This window comes from Heterodontus francisci, chromosome 26 (genome assembly GCF_036365525.1).
Source record: "Heterodontus francisci isolate sHetFra1 chromosome 26, sHetFra1.hap1, whole genome shotgun sequence".
In the NCBI taxonomy this organism is placed as follows: domain Eukaryota; kingdom Metazoa; phylum Chordata; class Chondrichthyes; order Heterodontiformes; family Heterodontidae; genus Heterodontus; species Heterodontus francisci.
This window is the reverse complement of record NC_090396.1, coordinates 43,376,035-43,393,318: the sequence shown is the minus strand read 5'-3', so window position 1 is coordinate 43,393,318 and position 17,284 is coordinate 43,376,035. Positions and strand designations below refer to the sequence as shown.

The 17,284-nt window shown below is 44.8% G+C and overlaps 1 protein-coding gene across 2 annotated transcripts in view; it reads right to left on the bottom strand.

Moving 5' to 3' along the window:
• LOC137384291 (alpha-1,6-mannosylglycoprotein 6-beta-N-acetylglucosaminyltransferase B-like) overlaps positions 1-17,284 on the bottom strand; it is a 994,997-nt gene that overhangs the window by 338,297 nt on the left and 639,416 nt on the right. For both annotated transcript variants that reach the window (XM_068058117.1, XM_068058116.1), the window contains one exon: positions 16,666-16,835. In XM_068058117.1, coding sequence (XP_067914218.1) covers positions 16,666-16,835 — 170 coding nt within the window. The remainder of the gene's footprint in view (positions 1-16,665; positions 16,836-17,284) is intronic.

The window sequence follows — 17,284 nt, the reverse complement described above, 5'->3', positions numbered from 1 at the left end:
AACCTCTCTGGCACTGAAAAGCAATGTTTACAAGCATGGAGTCTTAATCCTTCAGATTTTAATTATTATTGGAGATTTAAAAAAAATTAAAACAATTTTTAAAAAATCTTTTATCAATTTATCGCTCTCCCATAATTCCATCTTTCTTTCCCTTTCTTTATTTTGCTTCAAAAATGCTACCTGAATCATATCAGTACCTATAGTGCAATACACCATTTCATTTGATTAGTGGCCAGAAGGTTATGGCTTCAGCATGCTGCCTGTGCACACCTGTTTTGACAGGTGTCACACAGTCAATCATGCAAATTTTAGTGTAACTTATTTTTTAAAAAGCGTTTAAGAAAGAAAACCAATTATCTCCAACTACACTGAAACTATGCCACCAACAGAAAATGCCATCTTATTGACTTTGGCATTGGCATTAAAAAGGAAAGAAAGCCCGCCAGGTCTCTAATTGCTCTGAGGATCTGCCAAAGAGCATGTAGCCTCTAAGGGACCCAGAAAGGCACAGCAATTACAACATGCTTTTAAAAGGATGCACACAGGTACACTTTAGCAGCAGAATGGTACATTGTGGTTTAACTACTATAATGTTCCTATTATTATAGAACACAATGGCCACTTGACAAAATTAGACCATTTCAAAACATTAAAAATAAATTCCATTGCTGATCATCAGAGGCCTAGGCCACAATTCCAGCCTATGTCTCCAGGTAGGTGCCACATCTGCCATTGAAGCAGGTACTATGATTGCATTCACCAGGCATGCCAGTATGAAGGATATGTCAGGTCCCATTAAGGACCAAAGTCATAGGAACTCACAGCATAGGCAGCCACCCTCTCCCCCCACCCCCCCCACCATATGAATGGCCTTTTTTGACAGCCCATAAAGACAAGTAAAAGGCTAAGACCTAGAGTAGCTGGATCCAAGACTGGTATCGTCTTTCCAAAAGGCTCCTGTTGTTGTTATGGTGGGAGTACTGGAACAGGCATGGAATTGTAGACCCCATATCCTCAGGTCTACCATGAGTAGCACCATGTGAGATCCCCCTTAGTTAACATTGTACTGAGAGATCTAGAGATTAACCTGCTCATCGCTGTTCTGCTTTCTCATTACATCAGTTCAGTTCACTATAAACATGTTGCTTACGTAAAGGTGTGCTGATACCAAACAAAAGGGGTGGCACAGTGGCGCAGTGGTTAGCACCGCAGCCTCACAGCTCCAGGGACCCGGGTTCAATTCTGGGTACTGCCTGTGCAGAGTTTGCAAGTTCTCCCTGTGACCACGTGGGTTTTCGCCGGGTGCTCCGGTTTCCTCCCACCGCCAAAGACTTGCAGGTGATAGGTAAATTGGCCATTATAAATTGCTCCTAGGTGGTAGGGAATATGGGATTACTGTAGGGTTAGTATGAATGGGTGGTTCTTGGTTGGCACAGATTCGGTGGGCCGAAGGGCCTGTTTCAGTGCTGTATTTCTAAAAAAAAAGTGATTTTTCTGTCCTTATTGATATTTGAAAATGTTGTGTGGTCTGTGTTAATTCAATTTTGCAGACACTAATATACTGAGAAATAAAAACCACACATTCAATTGTAGCAACCACTCAGCAGGTCTGGCAGCATCTGTGGAAAGAGAAGCAGAGTTAACGTTTCGGGTCAGTGACCCTTCTTCGGAACTGAACGGTTCCGAAGAAGGGTCACTAACCCGAAACGTTAACTCTGCTTCTCTTTCCACCGATGCTGCCAGGCCTGCTGAGTGGTTCCAGCATTTCTTGTTTTTATTTCAGATTTCCAGCATCCGCAGTATTTTGCTTTTATTACAATTGTAGCAACCGGTGCCCTGATAATAGAGAAAACAAAAAAAATGGTAAAAAAAAATTGTCTAACCTACAGTTTCAATATTTCACTGAATAAAGCGATCTAATGATTAAAATGCCCCTTGCTTCTTCTGTAATAAAATAATGGCCGGTCAACAGGGCGACTGACATCAGATTCCAATTACCATGCTCAATAGCTTCCAAAGCAAATTAATGAGAAATCCTTGTAATTACAATTTTTGTATATCTGCTATGAAAACACTATTATTAAGTCATGAAAGTGCACTTTCTCATGGTCACTGAATAGGACAAGGCCTTTGTATCATCAGCCAGTTTGATTTCTACCAATATCTATGAGCAGTGTTAGGTACCATTCTATCCAGAAAAAAAACAGACACCATATAATAAAAACATACATTCAAGATTTTGTTCAAATTGAGCTGAAAAATATCCCAAATTATTTCTGATAAAGGATCTGCTCTTGATGGGCTGCATCTTATTCTCCCACTGCTGGGAGTGGGGGCGAGTGAAGAAAATGATGGCCGCCACTCAGCTTTTACATCTGGCGGCTACTTTGCATATGGCAGCTGCACCCCCACCCCCCCCAGCCAAATCACGTGGCAGGGGTAGCCTTGGCGATGCTTTCCATAGTGTCACCTGATGAAGGAGCTGGCGCTGGTGCCATATTTAAAAGGCTGCCAGTCCTGTAAACAACACGCCATATTGTAGAGTTGACCCCCTTCCCCACCTCCGTGGCGCAAGCTTTTCCCGGACGGGAAATTGAAGGCTTGTGAGTGCTGCATGTCGCGTTGAAGATCGGGAACTGAAGGTAAGATCACTATGGGTTACATTTAAATTAATGCAAAGATCTAATTAGCATATGGAAAGCAGGTCCCATCAGAGACTGACGCAGGGGCCACCAAGGAGCCTCTGGGCCGCTGGGAAGACTGGGTCCAGCAATCCCGGTGTCGGATTCCGTGGTGGCCGCTGCTGCTCTCATTCTCCGGCACCCCCCCCCCTCCCCCTCGCACCCCCTCCCCCCCACCATGGAACCCGGCGTTGGGCTGGGAACAAAATCCAGCCCAATGTGTTTGTTCAGATGTTGCTGGAGCTGCTGTGTGTTTTCAGCATTTTCTGTTGTTATTAACTATTTTCAACATTTACATCTTTTTTTCTTATTCCCGACAAATCCAAATCATGTCTTCATGCATTGTAACTGTCTATTCTTCTGTGCTGGGAAGATTGGGAGAGCATGGGTATGGCACTGAGAAAAGGACAGCTCCTGGAACTGGTGCTGACAATGTAATGATCATCAGCAGTGATCGCAATAAAAGCAGATTCTGAATGGATTCACAACTCTTTTGTAGTTAATATATCTAAGAAGTATTTAAAATAAATTCATTTATCATACTTAGGTACATAGCATTAAAATATGTTTTCATTCAAATCACAATCTTATACAAGCTGACAGAGTTAGTGGCTCTTAAGAAGTTCCAGATTTCTTTCATTCACTGAAATTATTTTCAGTGGAAGTTTTCTAGCATCATTTGTAGCTACCAGCGGCGGATAACGGCTTTTGTTTTGAAGATCCTAGAAAACAACAGCTTGGTCATGAAAAACTCTTCTGCCTTGTTCCTTCTAAACAAGTTGAAAGGAAATAATTGTTGTGTAATATCAAAGCGATTTTTATCAACACAGACACCAACATATGGTGCGAGATGTGTAGGGCACCAGAAATGTGTGCCAAAGATGAGGGTGTAAACTATTGGGAGTCAGTGCGCGACTTGTATGTCACACCCCTTTTAAAAGATAATTATTTCAAGGACATGTCCCTCATGAGAACACCCACAAATGCAGACAGATTGCACAAAACATGCCAATGAGCTGGAGCTCTGCTGCAGCACCTCTCCTCTGTCAGCACGCTGTGCACTATCATCCGACACAGCTCATCATCTGGCTCTGCAGCTTTGTAAATTGTAATTCTGAACATAGTTGCCATTATCTAGAACAACATTTTAACATATTGTGCTTCTAACCTATTCTTGCTGATTTATTGATCTAACGGTTAGGTTCTAACCACTCACTTGCATCTAATGTTCAACTCATGCTGATGGTTAAAATGGTTTCAGTTCTGGCAGAAGTTGATACACTAACCTGCATACCAATATATGGCATCATTTTCATCAGTCAAACAAGATACTGAGAGAAGTACTAAACAAATCCTTTCTCGCTAATATTTATTTGCACCTATCCACAATCCTAGCACCCTTACTGCATTTCTGAATGTGGCAGTGAGCTTTTCTACAATCAACAAACTTATGCATTGCTATTCAAAGGATTGGCAAAATTAAATTATTAAACTAAATTACTTAAACTTATTCCATTTATTAATCTTAAAATATCACACCGTTAATAAATATTGGAATTGAAAGCAGATCCTGAAAGTTTACCTGTAAGAATTTAGAGCGCTCTCTGTTACGACCAAGGTGGGAGGAGTGCACTGTCTTTCTCTTGTTCCACTTCTCCACAGGTCACAACATGTATTTAAATGTTTACCCAGTTACCGATACGGCCAATTATATACTCTATTTTTATTTCTGAATAAAATCCACCAACCAGGTTTCTTTAATAAAGAACAAAATTATTAAATTATAAAACAAGACTTAGTCAATAAAGATGCAAAGCTTTAACACAGTTTGAAATGTGACAGTAAATATATATATTCTTCTTCTTCTTTGGCCTCCTTGTCTCGAGAGACAATGGGTAAGCGCCTGGAGGTGGTCAGTGGTTTGTGGAGCAGCGCCTGGAGTGGCTATAAAGGCCAATTCTAGAGTGACAGACTCTTCCACAGGTGCTGCAGAAAATTTGTTTGTCGGGGCTGTTACACAGTTGGCTCTCCCCTTGCGCTTCTGTCTTTTTTCCTGCCAACTGCTGAGTCTCTTCGAATCGCCACACTTTAGCCCCGCCTTTATGGCTGCCCGCCAGCTCTGGCAATCGCTGGCAACTTTTTCCCACGACTTGTCATCAATGTCACAGGACTTCATGTCGCGTTTGCAGACGTCTTTAAAGCGGAGACATGGACGGCCAGTGGGTCTGATACCAGTGGCGAGCTCGCTATACAATGTGTCTTTGGGGATCCTGCCATCTTCCATGCAGCTCACATGGCCAAGCCATTTCAAGCTCCGCTGACTCAGTAGTGTGTATAAGCTGGGGATGTTGGCCGTCTCGAGGACTTCTGTGATGGAGATACGGTCCTGCCACCTGATGCCAAGTATTCTCTGGAGGCAGCGAAGATGGAATGAATTGAGACGTCGCTCTTGGCTGACATACGTTGTCCAGGCCTCGCTGCCATAGAGCAAGGTACTGAGGACACAGGCTTGATACACTCGGACTTTTGTGTTCCGTGTCAGTGCGCCATTTTATATATATTTATATATATATTCCCTTCTAAATACCCAGCACACATGCATGCGTGCAGACACACACACACCGTTCAAAGGAAAAATAAAGAAATTTTCTTTGCAGTGATCTTTTTACAAAAAAAGACAAAAAAAGAATACTTTGGCCAAATGCTTCTTAACTCGGCACAATGGCGCAGTGGTTAGCCTCACAGCTCCAGTGACCTGGGTTCAGTTCTGGGTACTGACTGTGTGGAGTTTGCAAGTTCTCCCTGTGACTGCGTAGGTTTCTTCCGGGTGCTCCGGTTTCCTCCCACAGCCAAAGACTTGCAGGTTGATAGGTAAATTGGCCATTGTAAATTGCCCCTAGTGCAGGTGGTAGGAGAATGATGGGGATGTGGTAGGGAACATAGGATTAATATAAATGGGTAGTTGTTGGTTGGCACTTACTCGGTGGGCCAAAGGGCCTGTTTCAGTGCTGTATCTCTAAAATAAAATGAAAAGGAGAAGATTTGGAATGATATCAGTTGTCCTTTTATTCTGGTTACCCAAATACGCATAGATGACTGTCACTGGGATCTTTCTGAAGCAGTTATTTTCAGGCAGCATTGAGGATTAATCTGTCAGGATTTCCAGAAGAAATGCAGCATCAAGAGTTTCAGCTATCACACTGGATCCGCAGAGAGGTGGAGAAAAGAAGAACTCAGAACTCATGTTTTATACAGGGCCTTGGTGAGGCCACACCTGGAATATTGTGTGCAGTTTTGGTCCCCTTATCTGAGGAAGGATGTTATTGCTATAGAGGGAGTGCAGCGAAGGTTTACCAGACTGATTCCTGGGATGGTGGGACTGACGTATGAGGGGAGATTGAGTCGGTTAGGATTATATTCATTGGAGTTCTGAAGAGTGAGGGGGGATCTCATAGAAACCTATAAAATTCTAACAGGACTTGACAGGGTAGATGCAGGAAGGATGTAAGGATGTTCCTGATGGTGGGGGAGTCCAGAACCAGGGGTCATAGTCTAATGATATGGGGTAAACCTTTCAGGACTGAGATGAGGAGAAATTTCTTCACCCAGAGAGTGGTGAGCCTGTGGAATTCACTACCATAGAAAGCAGTTGAGGCCAAAACATTGAATGTTTACAAAAAGGAGTTAGATATAGCTCTTGGGTCTAAAGGGATCAAAGGATATGGGGCGAAAGTCGGAACAGGTTACTGAGTTGGATGATCAGCCATGATCATAATGAATGGCGGAGCAGGCTCGAAGGGCCAAATGGACGACTCCTGCTCCTATTTTCTATGTTTCTATGGCAGAGGCCCGCCATGGAGCTCGATGCCGGGAAGGCCTGGCCCGATTCTCCTGGCTGCGGCGTGGTTCCATGGTGGCCCCTCACCGCTGGGCGATGGGACCTCAATTTCAATATGTAAATCAATAAAATGAAAACATTTAAATATACTCACCTCTACTCTTCTGGGCCCACCACAATCTTCAGTGTGGCAGCAGGCACTCCAATCCCTTCACTTCCCTATCTGGGGAAAGCCGGTGTGACACTGGTGGGGTGGGGGTTAAGATTTTTAGTGCGGGGGGGGGGGGGGGGGGTGGCAAAACGGGGTCAAATAAACATAATGAAGGGGTGAACTTTAAACTTTGTACAGTCTGGGGGGGGATGGGAAGATCAGATTTCAATTGGGGGGGAAAGGGCAAATAGTTAACGTAATTGTTATGGAAGGTGGGAAAGGGGTGTCACAATTTTATTTGGTAGATTTTTTGGGGGGGATACTACTTTAAAAATTCAAATTGACTGGCAGGGCTGGCTGCCCTTTAAAAATGGCACCAGCGCCTGTGCATAGACAGCTGACGCCATTGCTGGTGCCAGACAACCCACCCCCACCATGTGATTGAGGGGGGCCTTCCCGACTATTTAAATGAGCCGCTGCACGGGAGATTGCGGCTACTCTGTGCCATGTGGCCTGCCATTTTTTTTGCCCGCCGCCAAGAGCGGCAGCAGGCTCTTAAAATCCAGCCCCAGATAGTTGTGTTCCTCTAATTTCGGCCTCTTGTACATCTCTGATTTTATTTGCTCCACCATTGATGGGCCTGCCTTCAGTTGCCTAGGCCCCAAGCTCTGGAATACCCTCCCTCCACCTCTCCGCCTCGCTATCTCACTTTCCTCCTTCAAGACACTCCTTAAAACCTACCTCTTTGACCAAGCTTTTGCTCATCTAAACTAATAACTCCTATTGGTGTCATACCTTGTTTCATCATGCTCCTGTGACATTTTATTACATTAAAGGTGCTATATAAATATAAGTTGTTGTTGTTAACATTGTTAAAGAGCTCATTGAGAGCTCATAAAGTGGCATGTTGTGATTTTGACGGAAGCACACAGGCTGCATGCACTGTCTGGGACAGACCAGGTGAATGGAGGTAGACATGCAGCGGGAGCCGTCAGAGCCCCATGAAAGGAAGAACGGCACACAGGGGGACTCAGCCATTGAGAAACAGGTGCCATCGGGTCAGCGCAGGTTGTGGGGAGAGTGGTCAGTAAGCTCTTGGGCAGTGCAGGGTTTCGTCACCCTCCTGGCATCGCGGGTACATAAGAGCAGGGGGTAAGACTGCTAAACACAACTGGGAGGCCACCTGGGCACAAGGAAGGCAGCAGCTGGCAATGGGGGCACGACTCTCAGATTTTGGGTCCAGTCGCAATGGGGAACAATACCCTCCGCAGGAAGGCCAGAGCCCCAGGCATCAGGAGGCAGAGGCGAGGGGCAGGAAGGACACAGAGGCTATACCCTTAGCATAGGATCTACTGACGAAGAAGGAGCTACCTGGAGACAACCGACAACCAGTGTCGCAGAAGACTGCGACTCACCTGGCAGATGGTCACAGAGATTTGTGCCCTCTTCGTCGGAGACCTCAGACCTTGCGATATATTCAATTTCAGACAGAGGTGGCCTCGCAGGCACAGAGGGCAGTAGGTTCCGCTTCTATTGCTGGAGACTCATCAACAGGAAGGACTTCCATGGCCTCAATGTTCAGCTGGTCTATGACCCCGACAACAGGTTCCTCTATGTGTAAGCTCACTTTCCTGGCAGCTGCCAGGATTCCTTCATCGTCCACCAGTTCAGGCTGCTGCAGCTCTTCACTCCATCCCCTAGAATCCTTGGATGGTTTACAGGGGACAAGGGATATCCCTTGAAGGCATGGCTATTCACCCCTCTAGAAGAGCCTGAGACAGAGGTAGAGAGGCGCTACAACCAAAGTCATCTGCTCACAACCATTGAGCAGGCTATCGGGCTTCTGAAGACGCGGATCCGGTGCCTAGACCTGTTGGGTGATGACCTACACTACACTCCTACAAGGGTCTTGCGCATTGTTATTGTCTGCTGTGCTCTCCATAACAAGGCCCTACGGGTGTGCATCTTGAAGAGGGTGAGGTCTTGGAAGGATACAGCTCATTGCAGGAAGACGAGGAGCAGGACGTGGAAGAAGGAGGAGGAACAGGACGCAGAAGGGGAAGATGCAGAACACCCAGGTGCCCTGGCTGCACAGGGAGGTAGCCGGGTCCAGCGTGGGCTTGTGGGTTTTGTCAGGATGCCATTAACGTTAGTGATAATCTGATTCAAGCTCATTTTGACTAAGCCCCTCTGACCCAGGAGTAATGGCATGGGCTGGAACTCAATCTGAGCTGCCTTTGCTAATGCCTCCATTGAGGATGCAGCCTGGAACATGTAAACTCTTAAAGTCAAATGCAGGATTCACATCTGCCCAGAGGTTAATGTAGATGAACCCTAGCTTGCCTTCACCACCTCATACTTGTCACTCCATTAATAAAAGGAGGCTTATATGTCTGAGTTCATGAGTCAGTATTTACATGGTGCTCATAAATGAAAACAGTGCACAGTTACAGGTAGAAGACACCCCAATGGCCCACTCAGTGCTTTGCTTGATACAGCGGCCTCCACGCTTAGCCATTTCTGTGCAGTGCTCCCCTTGTGGTCACGGAGGAGGTGGAGGTGGAGGCATCCTGCTCACTCGTTTCCGCTAGTGGCTGAGATGCACATGCCGGTTGCCCTAGTCGTGGAGGTAGCCGTGGGGGCACCACCAGAGGCTGCTGCACCTCTCATTGCAGGGTAGCCTCAGTCACTCGGCTCTGTTGCAAAGATGCTCCCTCTGTCAGAGAGGTCAAGGAAGTCGCTGATGATGATGCAGCTTGTGAGGTGTGGCACCCCTCATCCTCCTCGGTGACTGCCTCAGCCCTTGGCTGGCACTCCAGATGGCTGGAGGGTAGCACCAGCTGGGCTGGAACTGGCCTCACCTCCAACATCACTGTGCCATCAGCACCACTGACCGGTCAAGACTACATAGTGTGGCAAGCTGTCAGTGGACAGTTCCTGAATGCACTCCAAGTGCTTCTGCATTTGGCTCTCTATGAGGCTGGCCATTCTCTCAGTGTAGGAGCTCCTATGTTCAAAGCCCTGAACCATAGTGGTGCACATGAACTTGATGGACTCTTCCATTCTCAGTCTGTGACCTCGCACTGCCTCAGGGAACTCGAACATGTGGGAGCACATCTGCTGCTGCTGGTCTAGGTAGAGCCTCCTTTCCAGTGACTCCTGAGGCCCTGCATCTGTGCCCAGCTTCTTCTCCTTTAACAGCTCCTTCCAAACCCATGTCCTCTACCACCTAGAAGGACAAGGGCCGTAGACACATAGGAACATCACCACATGCAAGTTCCGCTCCAAGCCACACAGCATCCTGAATTGGAAATATATTGCCGTTTCTTCACTGTCACTGGGTCAAAAACCTGGAACTCCCTCCCTAAGAGCACTGTGGGTGTACCTACACCAGAGCAAATGCAGCAGTTCAAGAAGGCGACTCACCACCACCTTAAGGACGGGCAACAAATGCCGGCCTCGTCAGCAACGCTTATATTCCATGAAAGAATAAAAAAGGCAGAGCAAGGCAATGCTGTCTTCCATCCTCTGAGGGGTCTGCCCACAGCTACCTCTGGCTCTGGCACCACGTCCTGCACACCAGTGTCATGCTCTTCACCCAGTGCCACCCTATCTAATTGCGTGTGAGGACCCAGTGAGGTGACTGTATCTGTGCTGGTGGAGGGTTCGCTTGTAAGATGTGCCTGTACTTCTTCTGAGCACTGATTTTGCTGCGCTTGGCCCAGTGATGGTGAGGGAGTTTGTCTCATTGCCTTAACGTCAGCACCTGTGGAAGATGCAAGGAGAGATTGTGAGATTTAGCCTTGGAGAGCAGAAGCCCCTTCATGTGCTGAGGCTTCCCAATAACTCAGTCTTTGTATGCTGTCAGATAGGGTGGAGTGCAATGCATCCCATTAACGATCACATTGCACTCACTAATCACCATCTCCACCAGCAGGCTCCTCAGCAGTGGGGCTGCTAGAGGGTGAATACCCAGAAGCCTATGCTGAGAGTTGGGGGCTGCATCACCTTGCCAGAGTGTATCAGATTATTAAACCTCTTCCAATACTGGATCCAACTTCTGCGCACCACATTCGTCTGCTGTGTCAGCTATCTCCATTCAGGCCTGGGTGCGTGGCCTCCTCCTGCCACCCTCCGGGAAGAGGACTTCTGTCCTCTCCTTTACGGTCTCGAGGAAGACCTCCAGGTCCATATCAGCGAATTTAGGGTCTGTCCTGCCCCGGCTTCCAAGCCTCTGGCTCTCCTGAAACATTCTATGATTCTATGGTCTTCCGAATGGAAGATGAGGCTCTGAAACGACAGCAACAGTAATGGCTGCCATGGTCTGTTTAAATTGGGCCTGCACTTGAATAGTCCCACCTCCATTTCCGCCCCCACGGCTACTAATTGGCTGCCAAACCCGTCACCAGGCCAATTAAGTGGTTATACTGCACCTCGCATACTGTGCCCAGTTCAGGTCAGACTGTACATCATATACTGACCACCTGTCCCCTGGGCAGAAACTCAGGACCAGTGACTGTTTCCCCCCCGGGGTGGGTTCAGAACCCAAAAGCAGTCCCATCTTCCATTTCCCGTGCTCCCGAAGGAAAATCCTGCCCCTTAAATCAATACTACAGAAGTCAATCTGCAAGAGGGAATTAAGTACCAATCGATTCATGACTCACAGGATAGCGTATGGGATTTATCAAGCCTTGTGCAAGCATCAAATTCTGGACTGAGCACTGAGGCCAGACAAATATAATTCTTTCCGGAATATGAACCTAATATTTTCTGTGTAGCCACTTTCAACCCACCTTCCCTCCCCAGTCCATCATAATTCTTCTATTGTGCATGTTGCCACTGAAAAGGCTCCTCTTCACTTTCATTTCAATTCAACATCAAGCAACCAGATTTTAAATAGACGTGCTAGCTACTAATCTGTTTATTCCAGCTTGGTTTTAATATATGCGGTGTGCCAGATTCCTAACATCAGCAGCAAAAACACATCATTTTGTATAATTTCTCACAGTACAATCAGTATGATCTTTTCATCTGTTCACAATGCACTCAGTATGCCACGAGTTAGCATTCAAAGATGCAGACGTATTCCTAGCTACACCAAATTAGAGTAATATTTGGCATTTATAAATTATGCAGATTTCTGATTTTTCTGGTTTCACTTATGAGCTACCTTTAGCTAAGATATCAATTTTTCAATCACCTACAATATAACTAAAGTGACGTATTTCAGGTGTCCAATATTGAATGCGTCACATATGCAAAGTACACATTATCCTTGTCGCTGTTTGGCTCAGATATCAAATTTGCAACAAATCACAACAGAACCATTTTAAAAAACATATTTAAAAAGAGAACAAAAACCAGTTATTTCCTGCTAGTTTACTGTGACCTCGATGACCAGGTCTTTTCCCAACAAGAGGAATTAGAGATTTATAAGCAGATGCCTATCTAAAGGCAAATTTCCCGAAGGAACAGTAATTAGCTGCTAATTAACTTCAGGACATGGCTACTTAGAGCACTACCCCACTGGAAGTTGTTGAACAAAGGCCTTAAAGGAACAGACTAGAAAAAAACACTTTAGAGGCCTTAACTTCACAGCTGTGCTGCAGATCTCAGACTACTAATGAGCAACACCACAGGGGATCAACTAACATTGTCAAAAAACGACCCTTTATGACATCTGAACGTATACTATCAGAACTGGGCTGGACTATACAATTACTAAGACTTAAACTTTTGCATCATATTTTAATCCTCAATTTTTTTCACTTAAAGACAATGTACATTTGGGATCCTATAAAAGTGGATTGAAATCCTATGTGAGCCAGAGTCAGTAATAGTTCAGATCTAAAACAAAAACAAGAAATGCTGGATTCACTCAGCAGGTCTGGCAGCATCTGTGGAAAGAGAAGCAGAGTTAACGTTTCGGGTCAGTGACCCTTCTTCGGAACTATTTAACATAGTTCAGATCTATATCAGTTCAACCCATCCCCTTCCCCAGGATGTGGGTCAGCTTGGATAACAGTTTTAATTGATGCTGATCTAAAAACAGGACAACAATACTACAAGGGCAGGGTGTAAACACTTAGAAATTAACAGTATTTAGTGGAATGCTGATTGTTAGATCTCATCAGAACTGATCTTAGCTGGGCTTCACTTTAACTAATTTGGTAATTTTAATAATTATTGGAAATTCTTCATGTTCTTCTCTCATCTACTCTACTGCCCCTGGAGAATGGAACAGTGAAAACTTCACACCCCACTCATATAACTCTGCCAATGCTGTGAATGCTATTCAATTTTACTCTTTTAGGGTGCATTTGAGCACACCAGGATGATTATCTTCTAATGGATATTGCTTCTTCCTCCAGATTAGAAAACTCTGCTTGGGAAAGTTTAAATGTGAACACTAGGGTTGATTCCCTGATTGGGATTAGGTATGGCCCATGCTCCCATCACTCCTGGTTGTGTGGTAGCTCCATCCAGCTGGATTCTGCACAATAGTCTCATTTAAATATAATTTAAATATTTAACATGTGCAGGGGGCTTCTTTGGGGAAGTGGGCAAGAAATCAAGACTGCAATGTTTTTTATAGGAAAGCAGGTGAACAGTTGTCAGATTGCTGTGCATTCTTCCTCTGAGATGCTCCACCAAGCTTACAGTGAATTGCTGTTACGATGCAATGCAAGCCAATATTGCAACATTAAACAAAATGTGAGCACATTTAGCTGTGCAACCTTCCTCAAACCAGTGCTTTTTTCTTCACCTGCTCCCGTGAGCAAATCATTGGCAAGACAGCATCAATCTTTCTGTGATCTCCATCCAGGTTGCTCATGTTATTCTGAATTGGAAGCTCCACATTTCTAAAATGGATTACTATTCTCTCCAGGATCTCCTGCAAGACATCCAAATCTGCATCCCAGAGCGGTGTCATTTACTATCCTGGTCATTTTGCAACTATTTCTACTTCCCAGTCACAGTACAGCTCTAAGGCAACCACTGGCCTTGTAAAATCTCCTAATGCCTGAAAATGAGCCCCTTTGCTCCATGTACAGGGAGCACTGTGATGTTCTGCTAAGGAGCTAACTTCCCATTATAATACTACAAAGCACACAATTGCAAACAGTAATGGTCCTGCTGCTACAACAGCACCATGACCATAATATTGGCTCATAACTTCCAGGAGAGTAACTCAATAATATGTGCCAAATCACATGAGCAGTATTTACTTGTTTCAAAGGTGTAGGTCTAGAAATTTGTGGGGAACAATGTCTATGCCTAAATAGGTAATCCCAAGGCAACCTGATGTTGTGTCTTGGGCTCCATTAAAATCAGACCAGTGTAGAGACTTTGAATTTTGGGATGCTGCATTGCCAGCTGCGGGCTTAGGTGGGTTAGTAAAGGTAAGAGGGAGGCGATCGAAAGAAGTTGACCAGGAAAGGGAGGCTGATTGGTAGGGAGGCAGAAAGGGAGGATTATCAGAAGGGAGACAACTGGAATGGGGATTGAGTGTGGAATCCAGTTCCACATTCAAATAAGTATTGTTATGAACTAGATTTTTGGTGACAGCCTGCAATGATACCTTTAAGGACTGCCCATTAGGCTGCATGTAGACACAGCAGGTACTTTTTCAGGCGTGGGCCTTGGACACTTCCATTTTTGACTGTAGCAACTCAAGTTCGTAATGAGCGCATATTTCCTACTTACCATTTTGATGGCTTAAGTGCCCACTTATAGCCAGAAAATGGGGCGCGTCATTCAATTTCTAGCCTATTTACCAGTCAGAGACTGGTTTGCTTTTTTAATCATTAGGGTTTGAATACCATTTTACAAGCAATGATGAAAAAGTTGGTGTTGTAACCTATAGCAACAATTGTGTCTCAATTTTCAGGTGAGCTGTTCTTCAGTGAGAATTATTTGCAAACATCCTGTATGCTGAAAAGGAATATTTATATTCCAAATAAAACATTTAATGGTGTTTCCATTGGCACTGATTCTTGGAAAGAATGCAGCAAATGTTCTCAGAATGTAGCAAGTAGTTATCCAAGGATCTCCCAATATATTATTTTACTTTCTCTGCCAGCTTTCTCCACTTCCCTTCTGAATTGATCTGAAACTGTTGACTCTTTCTTGAATATGGTTAATGGTAGTTCAGTTTTAGTACCTCACCCAAGCAGCCATTACTCATGTATTTGCTTCAGCAGGTTCCGAGACTGAGGGCGTGGGCTAAATTATATTCTCACCCGACATTCACTCATATGAGCGCCTGGTAGGGGTGCAAGACAGCAACGAGGGGCTGGATTTTTAAAGTGGGGTCAGGACCTAGACGCCTGGATGATTTCGGGATCCCTTCCCTATGCCTGAGCTGTGTCTTTAGTGCAATGTGATCTTCAAATGGTAATGCCCTAATTGGGCAGGAGGTGAGCTTGGTGCCCAATTTGTGGTGACGAGTGTCTACAGGAGGTGGAAGCTGCCTGAAGAGTTCACGCGGTAAAGGCAGGCAGCAGCGATGATGGGACCTGCCTCTGCCTTGCTGATGAGAGCAGGCAGCTTCAAGGAGGGCCAGCTGAATAAAGAGGTGAGAGGAAAAGAAAATGCCCTGCGTTTGGTCTGGTGCAAGATTCGCATGGACCCAAAACATTTAATCTTGCAGGAATGAAGTTTGCCCCTGCCCACTTTGAGTCTGACAGCTGTGCAGTATTGTGCACCAGACTGGCCAGATCCGCTGGAGTCGCCTTTGAAATCTGCAGTGTGGACAACCCTCCAACAATGTCCTTCACGAGCTTCTTCATGGGCTTAATGGGCCCTTAATTGGAGGTGAGTAGCTTCCCTGTTCCCTCTCCCCATCCCCCCAGGCCTCACATTGAAAATTTCGGACTGTCCCAGAGGCTTTGGATTCCAGAGACGACCTCCAGGTCTGCAATTTTAAATCTCGTCTGCACCGGGTCCTGACCCTGCAGCCCTTTGAAAATCCGGCCCCAGGAGTTGGAATGCTGGTTGATGTTTCACTGCCCACCCAAGGGTGCCGATGGTTAACTGAGTTCAGCTAACTAAGTGCAGGAGAATGATGGAACCTAGGTCTTTCCTTCTATATGACTTTGCTAATTACTGGATAAATTTTGCTTTACCGTTAATAAAACCTATACTTCAGTATCTTTCATGAGCAGCTTTAAATGTAGAACCATTATCCAAGTTAGTGTTATGTTGCCTTTTATTCTATTACTTATTCAACCATTCATAATGCCTGTCAAAGACCATGACAACATAATTTATAGCTAAAGTTCCAAAAAGGTTCACTTATCAAGTCAAGACAGAAAAAGTAAAGGGTCATTCCTCAAGCACATACTCCAATAAGACAAGGCGAGAGCGAAATAGGGTTAGCTACAAAGTACACCCACTTCGGAAGAAGCTCTCATTTTTATTTCCATGATGAATATGCAAACCATGTACGATAGAATCTATATTTCCAAATGTTAACATTCAAACTGCATGGGGAAGAGCTTTCATTTGGGAAATGTATTCAAAAATGTTACTTTTTAATATGTCTTTACATTAATAAGAAACCATAAAATTATGTCAATGTAACTCCCTCCCCCAGTTCCATCTTGTAGCATATAGTTTCTAATATTGTGTTGAGGTATAATGGCTGCAGTGTTCAATGTTTTTTGTTTTTGCCAACCTAGTGATTAACACACAGCTTCAGATCCCAAATATTATCAGAAAATGACTGAAATACTAAGCAGGTCAGCTGCATCTGTGAGCAGAGGGTAACTCTGTTTGTCTCTACAGGTGCTGCTTGACCTACATTTTTTCTGCATTTTCTGTTTTTATTTCAGAATTCCAGCACATAAAGTATTTTGCACAAATATTGTCATCCTTGAATACATATCCAGCACTGCTACTGTTTAACAATAAATCTCGTTTGAGAATTTAAAACAAATATTGCAAACATAAAACCCTAAATTCAGTATTAAAGTGACTGATAAATACAGTACCTTTGTAGCTCCCTTAGAGTAGCTGAGATCTTCAGGCTGTGGCCCAACACATACAGAGTGGCTAAGATATCAGCCCATTGAACCAACTCGCCCAATGGGCCACCCTTCGACACAACAGGGCTGAAAACATCTCCTGCTTCCTCTGTCAAGAAGCCCAGGTGAACCAAGATCTGTGAAAGAAAGAAATTCCACACATAGTAAGATTTCAGAGTTTTGAAGTAGGGAGATGTCAATCATTGAAGCAAGCATTTGGTTGATCAATGTGGATCAGCAATCTGGATCTAATCTATGCAGCTTCTGCCATGCTTCACTCTACTTGAAAGCTGAGAGTTGAAGGGTTCATGCTACTGTGGAGCTCTGATGGGAATCACTCAGCTATCCTGCCATACTTCCTGGCTGTATTTCACAGTATCTGCATTCACATAGCAAAGAACATTGACTCCAGAGGTCACTTAATGTCCAAGTTTGCACCCTAATCAATTGAGACACCTTTCTGCTTCATGATTATTGCATAAATTTTGACTGTGTGAACGTGCAGTGTTTTCTTTTGCACGCATCAACAGAAATGAAGCATCTCAGTACATTGCTGGATAGATCAGTCTTCCACTGTCTGAACAGT